At 34.1% G+C, this 17,444-nt stretch overlaps 1 protein-coding gene across 1 annotated transcript in view; it reads right to left on the minus strand.

Annotated features, from left to right (window-relative positions):
• Positions 1-1,827: 1,827 nt before the first annotated feature.
• LOC107453193 (uncharacterized) overlaps positions 1,828-17,444 on the minus strand; it is a 43,957-nt gene continuing 28,340 nt past the window's right edge. Inside the window, exons 2-4 of the mRNA XM_071185355.1 lie at positions 10,975-11,219; positions 8,798-8,921; positions 1,828-1,947 (exon numbers count right to left, since the gene is read on the minus strand). Coding sequence (XP_071041456.1) covers positions 1,828-1,947; positions 8,798-8,921; positions 10,975-11,219 — 489 coding nt within the window. The remainder of the gene's footprint in view (positions 1,948-8,797; positions 8,922-10,974; positions 11,220-17,444) is intronic.

Genomic DNA, 17,444 nt, shown 5'->3' on the forward strand with positions numbered 1-17,444 from the left:
GAAATTCATTTGGCTATAAATGTCAAGCTCTATATTTCGCTGATTATTTTTTATGACTCAGTTATAAATGTATAATAGTATTGATTTAAATCTCTGTTAGAATTTCTCAAATAGAACTATATGAAAATGCTGGCTATTTCGATTAGAAAACCTAAATTAAGAGAAAAAAAATTCCATATCATTATTATGTTCTTAAGCATCCTCATGTTTCCAGAAAACCTTGTTAATAATATGTTTTGGTTACATTATAGCGAATGCAATATTTAATTTGAATGTAATCCCAAAAATATTTCTAAATGAAGCAAATTTAAATATATTATGTATACCAGCGATAATGAACTAGTATTAAAGTTAGATTCAGGTTAAAATTTTTGCTATTTATTTGCTAGACAAGCTTGAAATGCAATATACCAGCAAAAAAAGAAGAAAAAAAATCCCCAGCATGATCTAGCGAAAATATTTGCTGGTACCAGCAAAATTACTAGCATGTCATGGTATGTATTGGCACACTTTATTACAGATACCAGCTTGTGTTGCTGGAATATCTTGCTAGTCTAGCAACAATCACGACTATCACTTGCTAGGATTTTTTGCTTTTCCAGCAAGAGAATTCTAGCATCGGTTGCTAGGAATTTTTGCTTTTCCAGCATGAGAATTCTACCATTGGTTGCTAGGAATGTTTGCTATTCCAGCAAGAGAATTCTACCATCCGTTGCTAGGAATTTTTGCTATTCCAGCATGAGTTTTAAATCAGCATATTTTTGTTGCTATTATAAGTCTGAATTTTGATGATCATGCCTGAATTTTGCCTTATATGATACTTAATAAGTACACAAACAATGTTTTTGGAATGATAACAACAAAGTGGAACAGTTTTTACCGCTTTTTCAAACTAAAGAGGAAGTCTGTAATTTTTTTACATTTAACACATAACCATCTGGAAGAGACCTTATGAAGAAGAAAACTGTTTTGCATTTTTTATTCTTACATTTTACAAATTTTATATTTATTTACTCTCCATAATAACAATTTTATAATCTTCATAATAAATTCCAAATAAGTTCTAGGGACCTACTTTAAATAAATATAACAAGGTCTAAGGATTTGATAAAAATAAAAAATGCTATTTTCGCTTAAGCTGTGTATAGAGCATATTAAGCTGGCAAGTATAAAAAAGCATGTAATAGATTGTTAAGGTATCTACCTTTCCATGCTTGGGAGACAACTTAAACAGCTAATAAGCATGAGATGCTTGTACCTAGCTTATCATGCTAGTACGATGTATGCTAGGTATCTAGCATGTGATGCTGGCAAGCATAAAAAAGCATATAATAGCTTGCCAAGGTACCTACCTTACCATGCCAGGGAACCAGCTTAAACAGCTAATAAGCATGAGATGCTTGTACCTAGCTTATCATGCTAGTACGATGTATGCTAGGTATCCAGCATGTGATGCTGGCAAGCATAAAAAAGCATATAATAGCTTGTCAAGGTACCTACCTTACCATGCTAGGGAGCCAGCTTGAACAGCTAATAAGCATGAGATACTTGTACATAGCTTATCATGCTAGTACGATGTATGCTAGGTATCTAGCATGCGATGCTGGCAAGCATAAAAAAGCATATACTAGCATGAAAATCCAGCAGACCTAGCAAAACATAGCAAAAACTAGCATATTTTTGTTGCTGGTACCAGCATAAATTTTGACGTGGGTAGAGTGGGCTACATTCACATATCACTCACAACACACAGAAGAAAACATCCATGCCCTGAGCGAGATTTGAACCCGTTTGATTTTCAGTCAACTTTAAGAAAAGCGACTTTAATTAGGGAACATTCAGAAAGTATACTTGCGGCATATCAAACATGAATCTCCTAATTTCTATTTGACCATATTTCTCAAGCTCTGTGACATTTATTTCTGAATATATGTGATATTCAGGCACCTATAAGAAAATTAAAAATAGAGAGTTAGTTTTTTTAGATAACTTCTCTGTTATGTACAACTGCGAATATGAGATACTTTAAAATCTATAGTAGGTTTCTCGCGAAATTCAAAAAACTTAAATTGTGATGGGAAAATTTAGAAGCTGCAGGAAAACTTATTATCAAAACATATATCAGTTTGCTGTATCGGCTGCTATAAACAACTGTAATAAAGTCCGCTGATACCGTCTACGTACCATTGGTATCATAGGTCATCCCCTGGTACAGCTTTAAGAAACATCACATTGTTTAAAATCATACTGATACCGAAAGAGAAGTGAACATAAGTAGGCGTCGCAAAACACTTTATGTCTGTTGGTGAAGCTTAATTTTACAAATCAACAGTCACTAGGACCCTACTTCGTTTCCGTAGGGATATCCAGTCTGAGATTATTCGGGGGGGGGGNGGGGGGGGGGGGGTCAGCTGGATTTACTCCGAACATTTCATTTCAGTTGGATCTTCTTTGGCTTCCGGATACTGCTTTGGACTTCGATTTAATCCGATCATTATTTCAATTACGTTGTACAGACCCATAAGTTTCCTGGAATCTTATACTTGAGAGTCTGTATGTTTGATTTCAGCATGTTCGCCATTTTGCCGAGTTTTATTAATGATCCTACACAGTCCACTCATATTAATATGACCACCGCCTACTTTTGGCTTCATCGAGGAATAACCAAACGCCGAAGGCAGGTGGCAGAACATTGTAGTGGAACGTATATAAAGTGTGTCCGAAATCGCTATATCTGCGTGTAAATGTAGAAACGCAGTGATTTGTCTGCCATCCAAAATGACATGGTCATTGGCTGTCTGGTCAAGGGTGGAAGCATTTTCGAAACGACTAACTCTGTAAACTTTTTGTGACCCACCGTGGTAAAAATATATCGTGCATAGCAAAATGTAACTATCCAAACTCATGGCGAATGTGGTGCATGACTGCCCAACTATGACAAAGCTGAACAACCGATACGGTGATGCACTCGGTTGAATTGACGTGCAAGTTGAGCAACTGGCCTAGGGGCTGCTAACTGCGTCGTCTCAACGACGATTCAGTAAATATTGGTGCTTGTGGGCCATTGTAGCAGACACCTGATTAATGCAAAACTGTTGATTGATGTTCGGAGACAAAGAAGGATGGAACATTCATCCTGGCATGGCAAACTGGATATCCACTGCGAGATAAAGGTGGCTGTTTTGATGAGTCACATTTCATGGTCCATCGAACAGATGGACGTCGGTGTATATAGCGTGATGCTTTTTAAAGTAAATATTTTTAGGATGATAGAATTTTCCAGCGGGACGTCATACAGCCCGCAGTGAACGTGTGTGGCTCGGATAGCACCAGCAGACCTGCCAACTCTCCTGCTTTCAGCAGGAGTCTCCTGCTTTTCAGGGCTAAAGAGAATAGAAGGGCTAGTTCACTCCGCTCTTAGAGCTGAAGCTACGATCGCTCTTAACCTAAAAGATAAAAAGAAACATTCATTTTTATTAAATGGATGTCCAATATATATTTTTTTTATTAATAAAAGTAGAGAGAACGAAACAAACGTTAAAGTTTATATCGGCGGTAAATTGATAATGACTTTAATACGAGATATGTGTTTTTTCTTATTTCGAGTTAATTGTCTCGAATATTCTGAATTACATCAGAAAAAAATTGAAAGTCAATTATTCCCCCTTGTAATTGTGTTCATTTATATTCAGGCAAATTAATTAATTTTTTTCCTACAACATTTAAAAAAAGACAAACAATGAAGGAAATGCAAAAAAAAAATGAACAAGAATTCTATCTTAAATTCAGTGAAAACACCTAATTTTGATGGAATTTTGAATGTATTAAACCAGAGAGAAATGTGACTGTTTAAAATTTACTTCCTGCTTTTGACTAGAAAAATAATTTGGGAATATTCAAAGAAAATTTGTTTTGCGTGTTTTAACTTTAAAATAAGCTTCTGTAACCATTTTTGCACAATTAACTAAACTTCTTTAAACCATTAAAATCTACTTATAAATAGTGTTTTTTAAATCATTTTGAAATAANTATATTAACTGTGTCATTTCGGAATCCATTCTTTACATAGTTGTTCATTTACTTTAGGGAACACGCGAAAAATTATACTTTTTCCTTTTGTTTTTATATCAGAATTTTTGCAAGTTGCAATCGCGCAAACTGGCATTTCGATAATAGTTTTAAATTCTTGTAAATTCACTGCAAAAACTGAGGAAAGTCATTATAGAAAATAACAAATGTCTTAGAATATCTCGCAAAAAGAAATGATTCAATATTAGTTAGAGCAAGTAAGGCCAAACGCTCCGTTCTTGAAGTAAAAGTGCGAGCTTTGCGCCAAAGTGACGTCGGAGGATCGGCGCGGCGAGAGATACTTCAAAGGAGTGAACCAGCCCTTCTATTCTCCTTAGCCCTGCCTGCTTTTGCCTCAAATCTTCGCCCTCAGGCCTTCAGGGTGTTTTCTCCTGCTTTTTTCTATTTAGTGCAAGATAGAGGGGAAAAAAACAATTTGTGCAATTTCCTTCCCTACTTGTGCTTTAGATCAGTGGTGCGAAAACTAGGGGTCGCGACCCCTGTGGGGGTCACCAGAAGTTTTTTGGGGGTGGCCAAATTTTTATGAAATGCATTATCCCTGCATGCTGCATACCATACAGTGAACATATAAAGAGTGAAGCGCCGTCACTGACTGTTTAATTGCATTTTCATGCTGTCCACTCTTTCTTGACCGCAATGCGTAATGTATGTAAAGTGTGAAGACGCAAGTTTTTCTCTCCTGTAGATAGCTCCCTCTTCGCGGTAATTCGCCAGTTTTACTGTTGTTGTTGTAGTTCATTTACGTCACACTAGAGCTGCACAATGGGCTATTGGCGACGGTCTGGGAAACATCCTTGAGGATGATCCGGAAACATGCCATCACAATTTTGATCCTGTGCAGAAGGGATGGCACCCCCGCTTTGGTTGCCCGACGACCTGCACGCGAAGTCGAGCACTTTACGGTAGAACAGTTTAACGAGGACCAATACCGCGCACCCTCGGTCCCCACGCAGACTGATCCAAGTGGTCACCCACCCGCACACTGACCGCAGCCAGTGATGCTTTACTTCGGTGATCTGCTGGGAACCATGTCTTAACAATCAGTCCACTGCGGGACGTCAGTTTTACTGAAAAGCGCCTATTTGACTAGACGTTAACCGCAGGGAAAAGGCAAAAATTCGCTTCCGTGATCAGCCAATTAGATGGCGAGGTACGCGGTGTATCTGATAGTCAGAGTGAAGATGTGAAGTGTTCGCATGAAGTTGAAGCATGTAGCAGTCGGCCTGCAATTGTTTTAGTTTATCCTCGAGTTTTATCATGTGACGTTGTGTATGTGGCATCAGACAGATTAACTGTGACTGTGTATTAACTGCTTAGTTTTAGTTTCAGTTTGCATTTATGTTTAGTTTCAGTTTGTGCTTGTTTATCTCGTTAGGTTGTCATTAAATGCGTTTGCGAGATGCTAGATCTTGCTCATTTATTTAATAAGTATTAAAGTAATACTTAACCACACAGTGTAATTTTGAGTTTTTATATTTTTATCCGGTTTTGCTACTCTTTGTTATCAGGTATATACTATCATTAGAGAAAGATCTCTGCTAATTTTATTGAATTTCTCGAAGAAAATGATAAAATTTTATATATTTTTTGTTTTAGTTTAAATAATTTAACCCCTATCTTCATAATGGATAAATGGGTAATAGGTACACCAGTTACATCTTCAGCTAACAAACGAACAAATACTGATGAGGAGTCGCAAAATACTGAACTATATGCCCGATCTAAAAAAATAAGAAAATACAATGAGGAATTTATTAAGTATGGTTTTACATTTTGTGTTATTGATGATGAAGAACGCCCGATATTTGCAACGAAAAATTAGCAAATGGGAGCATGAAACCAGCTAAATTAAAAAGGCACCTGGAAACTAAACACAAAGAACTTCAAAATAAACATGCCGATTTTCAAAGACGAGCTGAAAATCTGAAAATTCAAAGTGCACATTTAAAGAAATTTACAGCAATACCTCAGAAAGCATTACGAGCTTCTTTAGAAGTTTCTTATCTAATAGGAAAAACAATGAAACCCCATACAATAGGAGAATCCCTTATCCTTCCTGCAGCAACTAAGATGACATCAATTATGCATGGCAATAAATATGGAAACGAACTAAAAACAATACCATTATCAAGAGATACCGTGTCTCGGCGGATTTCCGAAATGTCACGAAATATCGAGTCAGAAGTCATAAAAAGCATACAAAATTCATCTGCATTTGCTTTACAACTGGACGAGATTACCGATATTACTAAAATGTCACAACTAATTATTTACGTTAGGTTTATTTTTAATGAAGATATAACAGAAACGTTTTTATGTTGCAAGAGTTTGGAAGGAAAAACAACTGGAGAAAAAATATTCGAAGTATTAAATGAATATTTTGAAACAAAGTCCCTTACCTGGGCAAACTGTGTTGCGGTTTGTACTGATGGTGCTGCAGCATTAACAGGTTCGAATAAAGGGCTGAGAGGCTTAATTCAGAAGGTGGCGCTTCATATGGTATTTAATCACTGTATGATTCATCGGCAAGCTCTTGTTGCAAAAGATTTGGATGAAGAGTTGCACAACGTATTACAAGACGTTGTTAGTTCAATTAACTACATTAAATGCAAGAGCCACAACAGCCGTCTCTTTTCAATACTTTGCAATGAGATGGGCTCAACGTATGAGAGATTACTGTTACACACCGAAGTCAGATGGCTTTCACGTGGGAAAATACTACGACGGATATTTGATTTGAGAAATGAAGTGCACATGTTTTTAATCGAAAAGAAACATAGATTGGTAATTTATTATATCAATGAAGTTTGGCTAGGGAAGCTGAACTATTTAGTTGATATTTTCGAAAAACTTAACGACTTAAATTTGAGCTTGCAGAGTGAGAATTCAACTATCATAACTGCAGCCAGTAAAATTCAAGCTTTTAAGAATTAGCTTAGTCTCTGGCAAACTGAACTGAATAAAAACAACACCGACATATTCCCTAGCTTTAACGATTTTATCAAGGAAAATAATATAGATATATTTACATTTAAAAACAACATTTCCAATCACATTGACAAGTTAAAGAAAATTTTTTCGAGAGGATTCGAGGATTTTCCTGAAAACGATCTTGGTAGGATTCGTGATCCATTTTCCTTTGACATATGCAGTTCAACTATTCAAATTAGTGAGAAAGAGCAATTGATAGATCTAATTAGTGATTATACTCTTCGAAATCAATTTAAGACACAGCCTTGCCAAAAATTTTGGCTATCCGTGGAAAAATAATATCCCGTCTTATGCAAGAATGCCATCAGAGTGTTAATACAATTTGCATCAACGTATTTATGTGAAACTGGATTTAGCAAACTAGTTTCAATAAAAACTAAATACCGCTCGCGTTTAAACCCTGAAGATGATATGCGAATTGCAATTAGCAATATACATCCAAACATCGATGAGATAATTAGAAACTTGCAGCCACATACATCTCATTAAAGGGCAATTTACTGATTTTTGTGTTATACAAAAGGTATTTTCTTAAAATTATAAATAAAATTAATATGAGTCAAATATGATGATGTTTTTATTCCATGAAACGAAAGAAATGCGCGAAATATACATCGTATTTGTGAACATCTATCTCTAGGGGTCGCCAAAAATTTTCTCTCTACTAAAGGGGTCGCAGTTGAAAAAAGTTTGCGCACCACTGCTTTAAATCACGCTGGGCATTTATATAGAAAAATTTTGCCCCATAGCAACATCACTAAAAATTACGGTGAGTGTGAACCAAAACAGCAGCAATAACCAATGAAATCGCAAAGTCGAAGATATCTTGGACACCATTAGGCAAAATGTTTTTTCACTTTCTATAGATGCCAGTTTTTTTTAAATAATGCTAAATCAGCAACATCTGCAGTTTTAAAACAGTAGCAATTAAAAAAAATTAAGAAATACATTTATAAAGTATTGTATTCATTATTGACATATTTTGTTAGTTTTGAACTTCTTCCTAAATTTGAAAAAATCAAAAGATATGTTTTAATATAATTCTATAGAACCTTATATTTTATAGTAAGAATTATTAGTCAGTGTCAGAATCTTATTGTGGTCTATTTTATGTAATGTAAACAATATATTTTGAAATTAACTTCTTGTAGGAAGTGTGACTCAGGTTTAGTTTTCAATATTGCGCTATGTCGTGATACAGAAAGAGTCTCCCGCTTTTTTTCTTTCTAAGGTTGGCAGGTCTGCACCAGGATAAATTTATCAGTCTCTCTTGACTACCATACTCTTCAGACTTCCAAATCGAGGCAAACCGAACCAAATCGAGAATCAGTGGAGACACCTTGATCGGGCAGTTCGCTCTATCGCGTAGTGTAGCGCAGCTGACCACGACACAGGATTCAGCGAACCACATCATCATAGTGAAAGTCTTCAAGAACTCTTTTCTTGTCTCGCAGTGGGCCACTCTCCGAAAAATGGTTATTCTAACTTTCGACACATTAATGTGATTAATTAATTCGACACATTAATGTGTAATATAAGCTCCGTTTTCTGTATTTCTTCATTTAATTTTTAAAAAACCATCTTTTTTATTCATTTAAATTCAAAGGAGCTTACACGAGTAAGATAGAAATTAGACTCAATTAATCTATTCTATTTAAAGAAACTATGGAATATGCTTCAGTTTAAGTATGGGAAAATAATTAAAGTTTTAACCAACCCGAAAGTCAGACATGTTCTTCTTCTGTCTGCAATAATGAGGCTTGTCTGAACAGAACTGCTGAATATTTTCTGGCTTTTCACAGTTGACGAGATTCTCATTACAATATGTGCTTCGGCGAAATCTATAATAAAAGAAATCATCATTTACAAATCTGAAAGCTACTAAAATTCATGTATTATGCATTTCACAGATAATGAAGGGGACAGCCTGGTAGGCAGAGTGCTGAACTCACGTATGTGAGAACGGGGGTTCGAATCCAGCGGGCCGACGACTCCCCATGTAGTAAATGGTGACTGGTGCATGTTAAATCTTTCGGGTTACAAAGTGCTCCATGTCCCCATAACAAGTGAATATCTCTAGGGTTAGTGATCCAGGAGAGTGTTTCTTGGAATTAAATGCATGTAGGTTGATATCGAGCGACTATATCTGTGATATCAGTAAATTTATTGCGACAATTCCATGAAATAAGTGTTATGGTGATTATGTTGTGGTTTGGTTGGTTTACAGGATCTCTTGATTTACCAGAGGACAATCTAGAAAGCTTTCTTTATCTTCAGATAGATAAATGGATACTTCAAAGTACTGTTCAGGGTTTTACAAAACACCAGGACACATGTAATATGTACAATGTAATAGATACAAACACATGTAAAACACGCAGAACACATGTAATAGGAACTAGGGAATTTAACAATGCTATATTAAATAACGAGCATATTCACACGGTGCTAAGGTGTTGCGCTGGTTTTGCTATGGTGTGTGGAACTAAACACCTTTTCTCCATATTTGACCATAGAAAATTTCAAACACTTTGACTACGAGCGGCATCACCCACCACGGAGACCAACAAAGGGGATGCAAGTAACAGATTGGTTCTGACATCAATACGCTACTTGCACCGAAGCTGACCAATAGTTATACGCCCGTAGTCACCCCTGAAGCGGTCTCCCCCTTATCGAGGTTCCCAGTGTAGTAACAGTGTGCTTGACCCTAACCAACAGATGATGTTCGTGACTATCCTTTTGATGCACAAAGCCCTATATGCACCTCCCGTTAATCTGAAGCACAGTGTGTTGGGGTACCTGGATCTCCTAGGAACCTGATTCCAGGAAGACGGGACTCCACGCACGGCGAACGCGTGGGTGGTGTCTTCCCGTCTTGTCCGTTACAACAGGATGGTAAGCGAACATAAACGAAAAATCTTCGCCAGTAAATTAGGCAACCACGACAAGGTTGAAGAGAAAGGGAAAAGTAGGAAAAAAGAGAGGAAAACGAAGAGAGGACAGATCACTAGGGTACCTCGGGCGCGTTACTCCCAGTGTCTACATAAAGAAGGTAAACCCCCTGAGGGGATCTTTGAAGAGAAAAGAAAAAAAATATCAAAAACTGTTATTAAGAAATATTCACAAATTGAAGATTTTTCTCAAAATTACAAAAAAAAAGAAAAGAAAATAAGAAAAAGAAATAATTTCATCATCAGTTTACACAATTATTTCCGAAAAAAATAAGTAGTATATAATTTTCTTATTTTAATTTATTTTCCATTTTTTTTTTTGAATTTTAAAAAAGAATGTGTTATTTTAGAAACATTTTTTAATAATTTTTTTTTATTCTCCTTTTTAAAATCTTTGTATCATTTTCCTTGTTTTGTCTCTTTACTTTAATCTTTTTTTGTCTTTATTACAGATATATGTATATATATAACTTTAAAATTTTTGATTGCTGCTTACCCTTCAATTATGTATAGTTGTAAAAATTATCAGCAGAATAAGTTTTTTTCTGACATTAAGAAAATAAGCAGAAAATAAATACTTTTTTTATGCATATAAAAAATATTGGTTCCAACTTTTTTATCCCATCAAGTCGAATTCGAGTTCGTTATAAGAAGCTTAAAGTAATTCACAGGAAAAAATTCCTCACTTGACAAGACAACAATTTCATATTGTAACTATTGGTCTAGTTGACTCGTCCTTGAACAGATTGAATTCAGCTTCAAAAAAAAAAAGAAAAAAAACATTGGAAAGCAATAATTCTATTTAGCATTATTGTTTTCTAATGCAATTTTTTTAGCTTTATTTTTACGCACAGCAGAAGCATTTAAGCTTCTACTCATTTACCCTTCTTAGGTATAATAAGTACATAGGTCCGCAAAATAGAAGTATAATCATACTTACGGATTCAGATTACAGAACGTTAGGGCAGGTCTTACGAATTTTGGTGTTTCATTGATATCGATGTTTAAAACTGTGGGATGACTGTAAAATCGCACCATGAATTCGGAGACTTGATAGGAGAAACCTGTAACGCACAGTATAAAGCCTATACATTTTAGAGCAGCAGCAATTTGGTTTTTTCCTCCTTTCCTTACTTTGTTCTTTCTCCTTTTTATCTCAATATCTTTGGACATCATTGTAAAATTCTGAAATAATTAAATGGGCATTAAAATGTCGCATAAAAGAAACAATTTAGAAAACCTAAAGTGCTTGTAATTAGTAAAATAGTCAGCAGTGGCTAAGGATCGCAATTAAATAGTTGAATTAGAATACTAATCAAATTACACAAGCCTGCAAATTGAAGTTTTTGAAAAATACAAGAGCAGATTTTGTTGATTTATATGTTATTTGATGCCCTGATTTCGAAAATGACCTTCATTTTCCACCATCACGTCAGAAAGTTTTGTAAAATCGATATCGATGTTTTCACTAAATTTCTATTTGGAAAAGAATTTTCTCAAACATTTGAGCATGTACTATTTAGTAGCTGTCATCTTTATTTATTTCAATCTATGTAAAATTAAATCTTGTGAAGGTAAACTAATTTTTGAGCTACTGGTTAATTTTTTATAGATTAAAATGAATGGAAAATACTGTTGCTAGATTGCACAAGTTACCTCTGGTCGAGAGAAAAACAAGTTCCTTGAGTTTAAACTTTTGACATCAGTTTCTAGAAGGAAATCACCATCATAGCATTTTAATTTACAGGTAACTTACGCAAAATTGACGATTGACCAAGAATAGCAAATATTGTCTTTGTGTACATGAAAGCTTGACACAAAAAACAAAACAGAAGAAAACAGTTTCTACATAAGTATATACTCGTTTTCCCCTGATACTTATTTTTAATTATCTTCTTCTACGTTTAATCTCAGACCTATCTCAGTTTAATATCTAACAGTAGTGGGTGGGCATGTTCTTGTCCCATCTTCCTTGATATTAAAGCTAAGGTGAAATGTTTCATCAAGATATCTTTGATATCTTGATGGAATATTTCACCTTGTTCTTCGCTGACTGCTCCTACATTTTCGAGGGAAAAGTCCACACGCGAGTGAAAGATATGCATTTTTACACTCATGGAGCAATCCAAAGTGTTAAATTTGTCCTGCATTCAATATCCTTTACAGTCAGGATCCTTGTAGTAAACCAAAAATTTACTGTCGACATCTTTTAAGTCAACCCAAGGTTCTGTTTTCGTTATTGTCATGTTGATCTCAAAATCTTTATCCTTAATGAGTTTGTGGATATTTGGACCAACAAAGAATACCTCTATCAACCTAGCTTGGGATAAACCTAGAAACTTTTCCACATTTATTTGAAGCAATCACCATCTTTTGGAACAGCCTTGACAAACAGCTTCATTACACCTAACTTTATATTTAGAGGCGGTAACAATACTTTTTTTGGATCAACTAAACTGTTTCGAATTACATTCTTGAAGCCTGGGTCAAGATTTTGTCTTTTCGGCGATTCTTTTTTGACCCGATGTTGAGTTTTTTCATGGCTGTCACACACACAAATGAAACAGGAGAACTTTGTAAATCCACCATGTTGAGCAAGAAGCATGGATATAACTTTCATATCATTGCAAATGGTCTATATATTTTATTTTGTCCAAGACTAGAACCAGGTCTTCGCAGCATTCTTTTATATTAACCGAGTGTTTAACTGGTACAGATGCATACTGGCTCCCATGACGAAGAAGGGCAGCTTTGAGGCTTCCGTTAGATGAATCTATAAACAGCCTCCACTCATGTTTATCGTAGATAACTTTAAATTTGCTCATCAATCCAGGAACATCAGAACAATAGACAAAGTTCTCCTTTTCATCAGATTACTTAATAAGTTCTTTTTCTTGATTCTTGTACCAATAAAAAGATGTTCCCTTGGCCAATAAGTTTTTTCCTTCAGTCTGGAGACTAACCATTATTCAACTGCCTCTTTCGAAGGGCCCAGATCTCTAGTCAGATCATTTAGTTCAACGTGAGAAAAGGGCTGAGGCGAACCGGTGTCTAATGACTTATATTCAATATCGGAGATCCTTGAACTTCTGGATGTTCCATGTCTGAAGAGATGACTGGCAATTCAGTTGTAGGAAAAGGCACAGGAACATCATGTCCTTGAAGAGCGGGGCGTATGGCCGATGGAATGTGATCAGGATAAAATATTAGCCTTTGATTTTTTTTCCGGAATCAACGAAAGCGACAAAAGATTCAAAATTGAGATTTTTATATATTTGGCATCTTTGTACGGTAAGCTACATATTTTGAAAAAAATATTTTTTCGAAAAATTTTTTGTTTTATTACTTTTTTGAATTTCTGTTCTAGCGTTCATAGCATTAGCTTTAGAATGAAAACAGTTGTCAAGCCACATTTCTCGAAAGTATGGAATCCCGGAAGAACTTTGCGTTGTCTTTTTTAAATTTCCCCGTAGTATATTGTACCTGCCTGAACACAAAACTAAGACTCTGTTTGGAGTTAGGAATCAAAAAAATCTCACTTTGAAAAATGAGATTTTTTTAACTAAACTATATTTTCTCAAAGTTCATAAAATAATTACTTATTGAACACTGAAAAAAAGTATTGAAGCTAAACTATGTCTTATGCAAGGAAGGAAAATCTAATTTTGTTTTCAATTTTTTGCAAAAAGTTAATAGTTAATTTATTACAAAAGTTATTAGATGCAGAAGTTAAGTTTCATAAATAAATACGTCACTGTTACTTCGAATAAGATTTAATATTTAACGTTATAATGAAAAACATTTTGAAATAATGAATGTTCAAATATGATTTTTCTAGATCTATGTAGAAATATTTCCTGTAGAAATGGCGTAAGGTGTATAGTCAGTAGAATTGGTGCTCAATGTTTAAGCCGTTTTCCATACGAGGGAAAATTTTGCGAAATAGGTAAATATATCAAACCATTGTTATCGAAGCTAGTGTTTCAAACTGAATGTGAGAGTTTCCCCTTATTTCTTTATGATATCAAAAATATTGTGACGGAAAAAAAAGTCTAAGCGCTTATGCATTTGAGAGCACCAATTTATATTAATCTCTTGATAAAATATATCAGTGCTCCTAAACCTTTTTACCGTTGCGGCCCAGTAAACGCTTGATAACTTTACTTTGGCCCGTTGCGTTGATTGTTTCACTTAATAATTTTAACTAAATTATACCTCTGGGAGTACAGAATTGGCGATTGACCACTCTTTCGTTCTGATCAGAATTACAATCTGTTGTTACCCCTCAACTCTAGTTTAAATTCTCGTTTATGAGAAGTCAAACAAAACCAAGAGAAATTCACCAAAGAAAATAAAATGGAAATAATTTAATTGTTCCTTGTGTTGCTCGGTACCATTTAATAAATAGACCGATACCGGTCTGCAGCTTGGTGGTTGGGGACTACTGGATAAGAAGACTCTGAACTCTGAGATATGTCATGGACCCTCGAAATAAGATTGGATGTTCAATGTTATAATTTTAATCATTTTAAAGAAAATGAATTAACATTTTTTTTCCATTTATTTTAAATACAGATACAGAATTCTTTTTTTTTTCTATGTAGAAATATTTCTTGTAGAAATGGCGGATGGGGCAGAAACAGTAAAAATGGTGCTCAGTGTTTATGCCGCTTCTCTTACGAGGGCAAACTTTGTGAAATAGGTAAATACATGAAGCTCTTGTTATACAAGCTTATATGATTTAAACTGAATATAAGAGTTCTTTCTTTCTTGTTTCTTATTGGCTTAGAAATCAGATCATATACCTTATACTTCAGACCTCAAGTTTATGTTTACAGAAAATACACCGAATAATAATAAAGAAAATACACCGCTATGAAAAAATATGATTAATACTAACTCCATCATAGATAACAGTAGTTGTAATGATCTATAAAATATTTAAAATGCATAGGCAATTTTTTTTAACCAAAAAAAAAGGTTTTAAGTGAGTACTTAAAGCTAATAAAATATTTCATTTTTAATACTCACTTTCTTTAAAAACATTACACTAAGTTTAGTTTAAGAACGCCAGTGTTGTTAAACCGTGGTAGTCAAATCCTCTAATGTGCTGAAATTATTGCTAGTATTATGAATTTTTTACGAAGAATAAATAGAAGAGTTGTTTCTTTTTATTAAATTTGGCAGTATAATAAAGAGTCACATTTTAAAAATTTTTGGCAAAATCTTTATTTTGTAAAAAACTAACGGATTTTCAAGTTTCACAATTATCTGTTTCTACGTCTTGTTAGGGGAAAAAAAATTCAGAAATTATACGTATAACGCAACTAAATATTTCGAAACGAATCTGAGGAACAGTTAAAAACCGAACAATTAAAAACCGAATAATAATTCCTTTGGATAAGAACAACTCTTCTTTTGTTTTTGTCTCAACGATTTTTAAAATATTGACCTATTGAATATTAATAAAAGTATTTAATCTAAAAAATGTCTAATATTATAAAGAGTTTACCTTCTTTTTTTTCCTTCTTTCAAATAAATAAATAAATAAAATGCATTAAACAAGCTTTCGTTTTTTTCTTCGTACATAAGAATATGTTAGGTCCTTGGATTAAAGTTAATGTTCATTGTTATAATTTAAAACATTTTAAATATAAAGTGTTTCATTGTTATCTTTTCAGATCCATGTTCAAATATTTTTTGCAGAAATGGCGGAAAGTGTGTTGCCGGTAACAAGAGAGCTCGATGTTTATGCCGTTTCCCTGATGAAGGAAAGTTATGTGAAATAGGTAAATATATACCCTCGTTTAAAGATATAAGGTTTTGACTGAATAATAGATTTCTCTCTGCTCTTATCGGTTTAAAAGAAAAGCGGTATTATAAAAAAGGCATCTTAAGGAGTTCAGATAATTTTTTTCTTTCATTTACGGTTCCTTGAAATAAAGTTTAATGATCATTGTTATAATGTTTAATATTTCGAAAATTATGAATGCACAAGTGTTTTTTTTTCAGATAGAGATCTATGTAGAAATGTTTCTTGCAGAAATGGCGGGAAGTGCGTTGTCCATAGTAATGGAGCTCAATATTTATGCCGTTTCCCTGATGAAGGAAAATTATGTGAAATAGGTAAATATACAAACTTCATTTTAATTGAAATATTAAGAATTTTAATGAATACTGGAATTCCTTCTGCACTTATGTGTTTAAAAAATATGTAGCAAAAAAAAAAACAGAAAAAAACCCTGATCGTTTATATATATTTTGATCATCATTCTAGATTAATGTAAAAAGAAAATACATCGATAAAAAATCCTATACTAAAAAAATAAAGTGGCCTTTTTGAATAGGAAATTCCTGCTATCAGAAAATCAAATTTGCAAATCTTTTTAACTTTTATTTAGAACGGTGAAAACCCCAGTCTAATATGAAAGTTGTCGTAGTGTTAAAAAGAGGCAGCCGATTTCCTTTGACCCACAAGGAAAAGTTTGAAGAAAATACAAATCATTAATCTTTAGATTTCACGTAATATAAAATATGACATCATTTCTAGTTTCAGAACGCCAGCAATAGTAAAAAAAATATGCTGGAAATTTATGACCTAAGTATTTAGAAACATTGAGGAACTGTTGTATGTAAAAATCAGAAAATATTTCCTTTGGAAAAATGCGATTTTCTCCCCTTTTTGCCTAAACGTGCTTTAAATATCAATTTATCGATCATTGAAAGAACTATTGAAGCTAAATTATATTTAATACAATAAAGAGTTAACTTATTTTTCTCTCTTTTAAAAAAATGTCTTCTGCAAGCTTTTCTTCTTTCTGCTTTACATATTTTTTGTTATGGCGTTTGGAATACTCAGTAATATTCATTGTTATTATGTGATACATTTTAAGAATAATAAATATTCCAAAGTCATCTTTTCATATCCGTGTGCAAATATTTCCTGCAAAAATGGTGGAAAGTGCATTGTCTTCAGTAATGGAGCTCAATGTTTATGCCGTTTTCCTTATGAGGGAAAATTTTTGACATAGGTAAATATATAACCTCTTTTTTATGAAACTAATAAGGTTTTAACTGAATACTAGAATCCCATCTGCTCGTATTGTTTTAAACATGAGGTAAAAAAAAATTAGCATGATCTTTTAAATACTTCAGACCAGTTTTATATACAAAGTTTTATATACAGGGAGTAGACCCCGAAATGTCACGTCTGCTCGCGATGGTAGACACCTGTTTGGCGCTGCGCTAACGGACCGTACGGCTCCCTCTTGACAACTGGCAGCACGGTGGTCAATAGCTACAGGTGTTTCATTGTGTGCTTTATCAATTCGTAGACGTCTGCTGCAGCGTGGACGTTGGAATGTTGGAAATGTATAGTAGATCAGTATTCGGCGCGAAGCGCCGCTAACT

This window comes from Parasteatoda tepidariorum, chromosome 9 (genome assembly GCF_043381705.1).
Source record: "Parasteatoda tepidariorum isolate YZ-2023 chromosome 9, CAS_Ptep_4.0, whole genome shotgun sequence".
Lineage (NCBI taxonomy): Eukaryota > Metazoa > Arthropoda > Arachnida > Araneae > Theridiidae > Parasteatoda > Parasteatoda tepidariorum.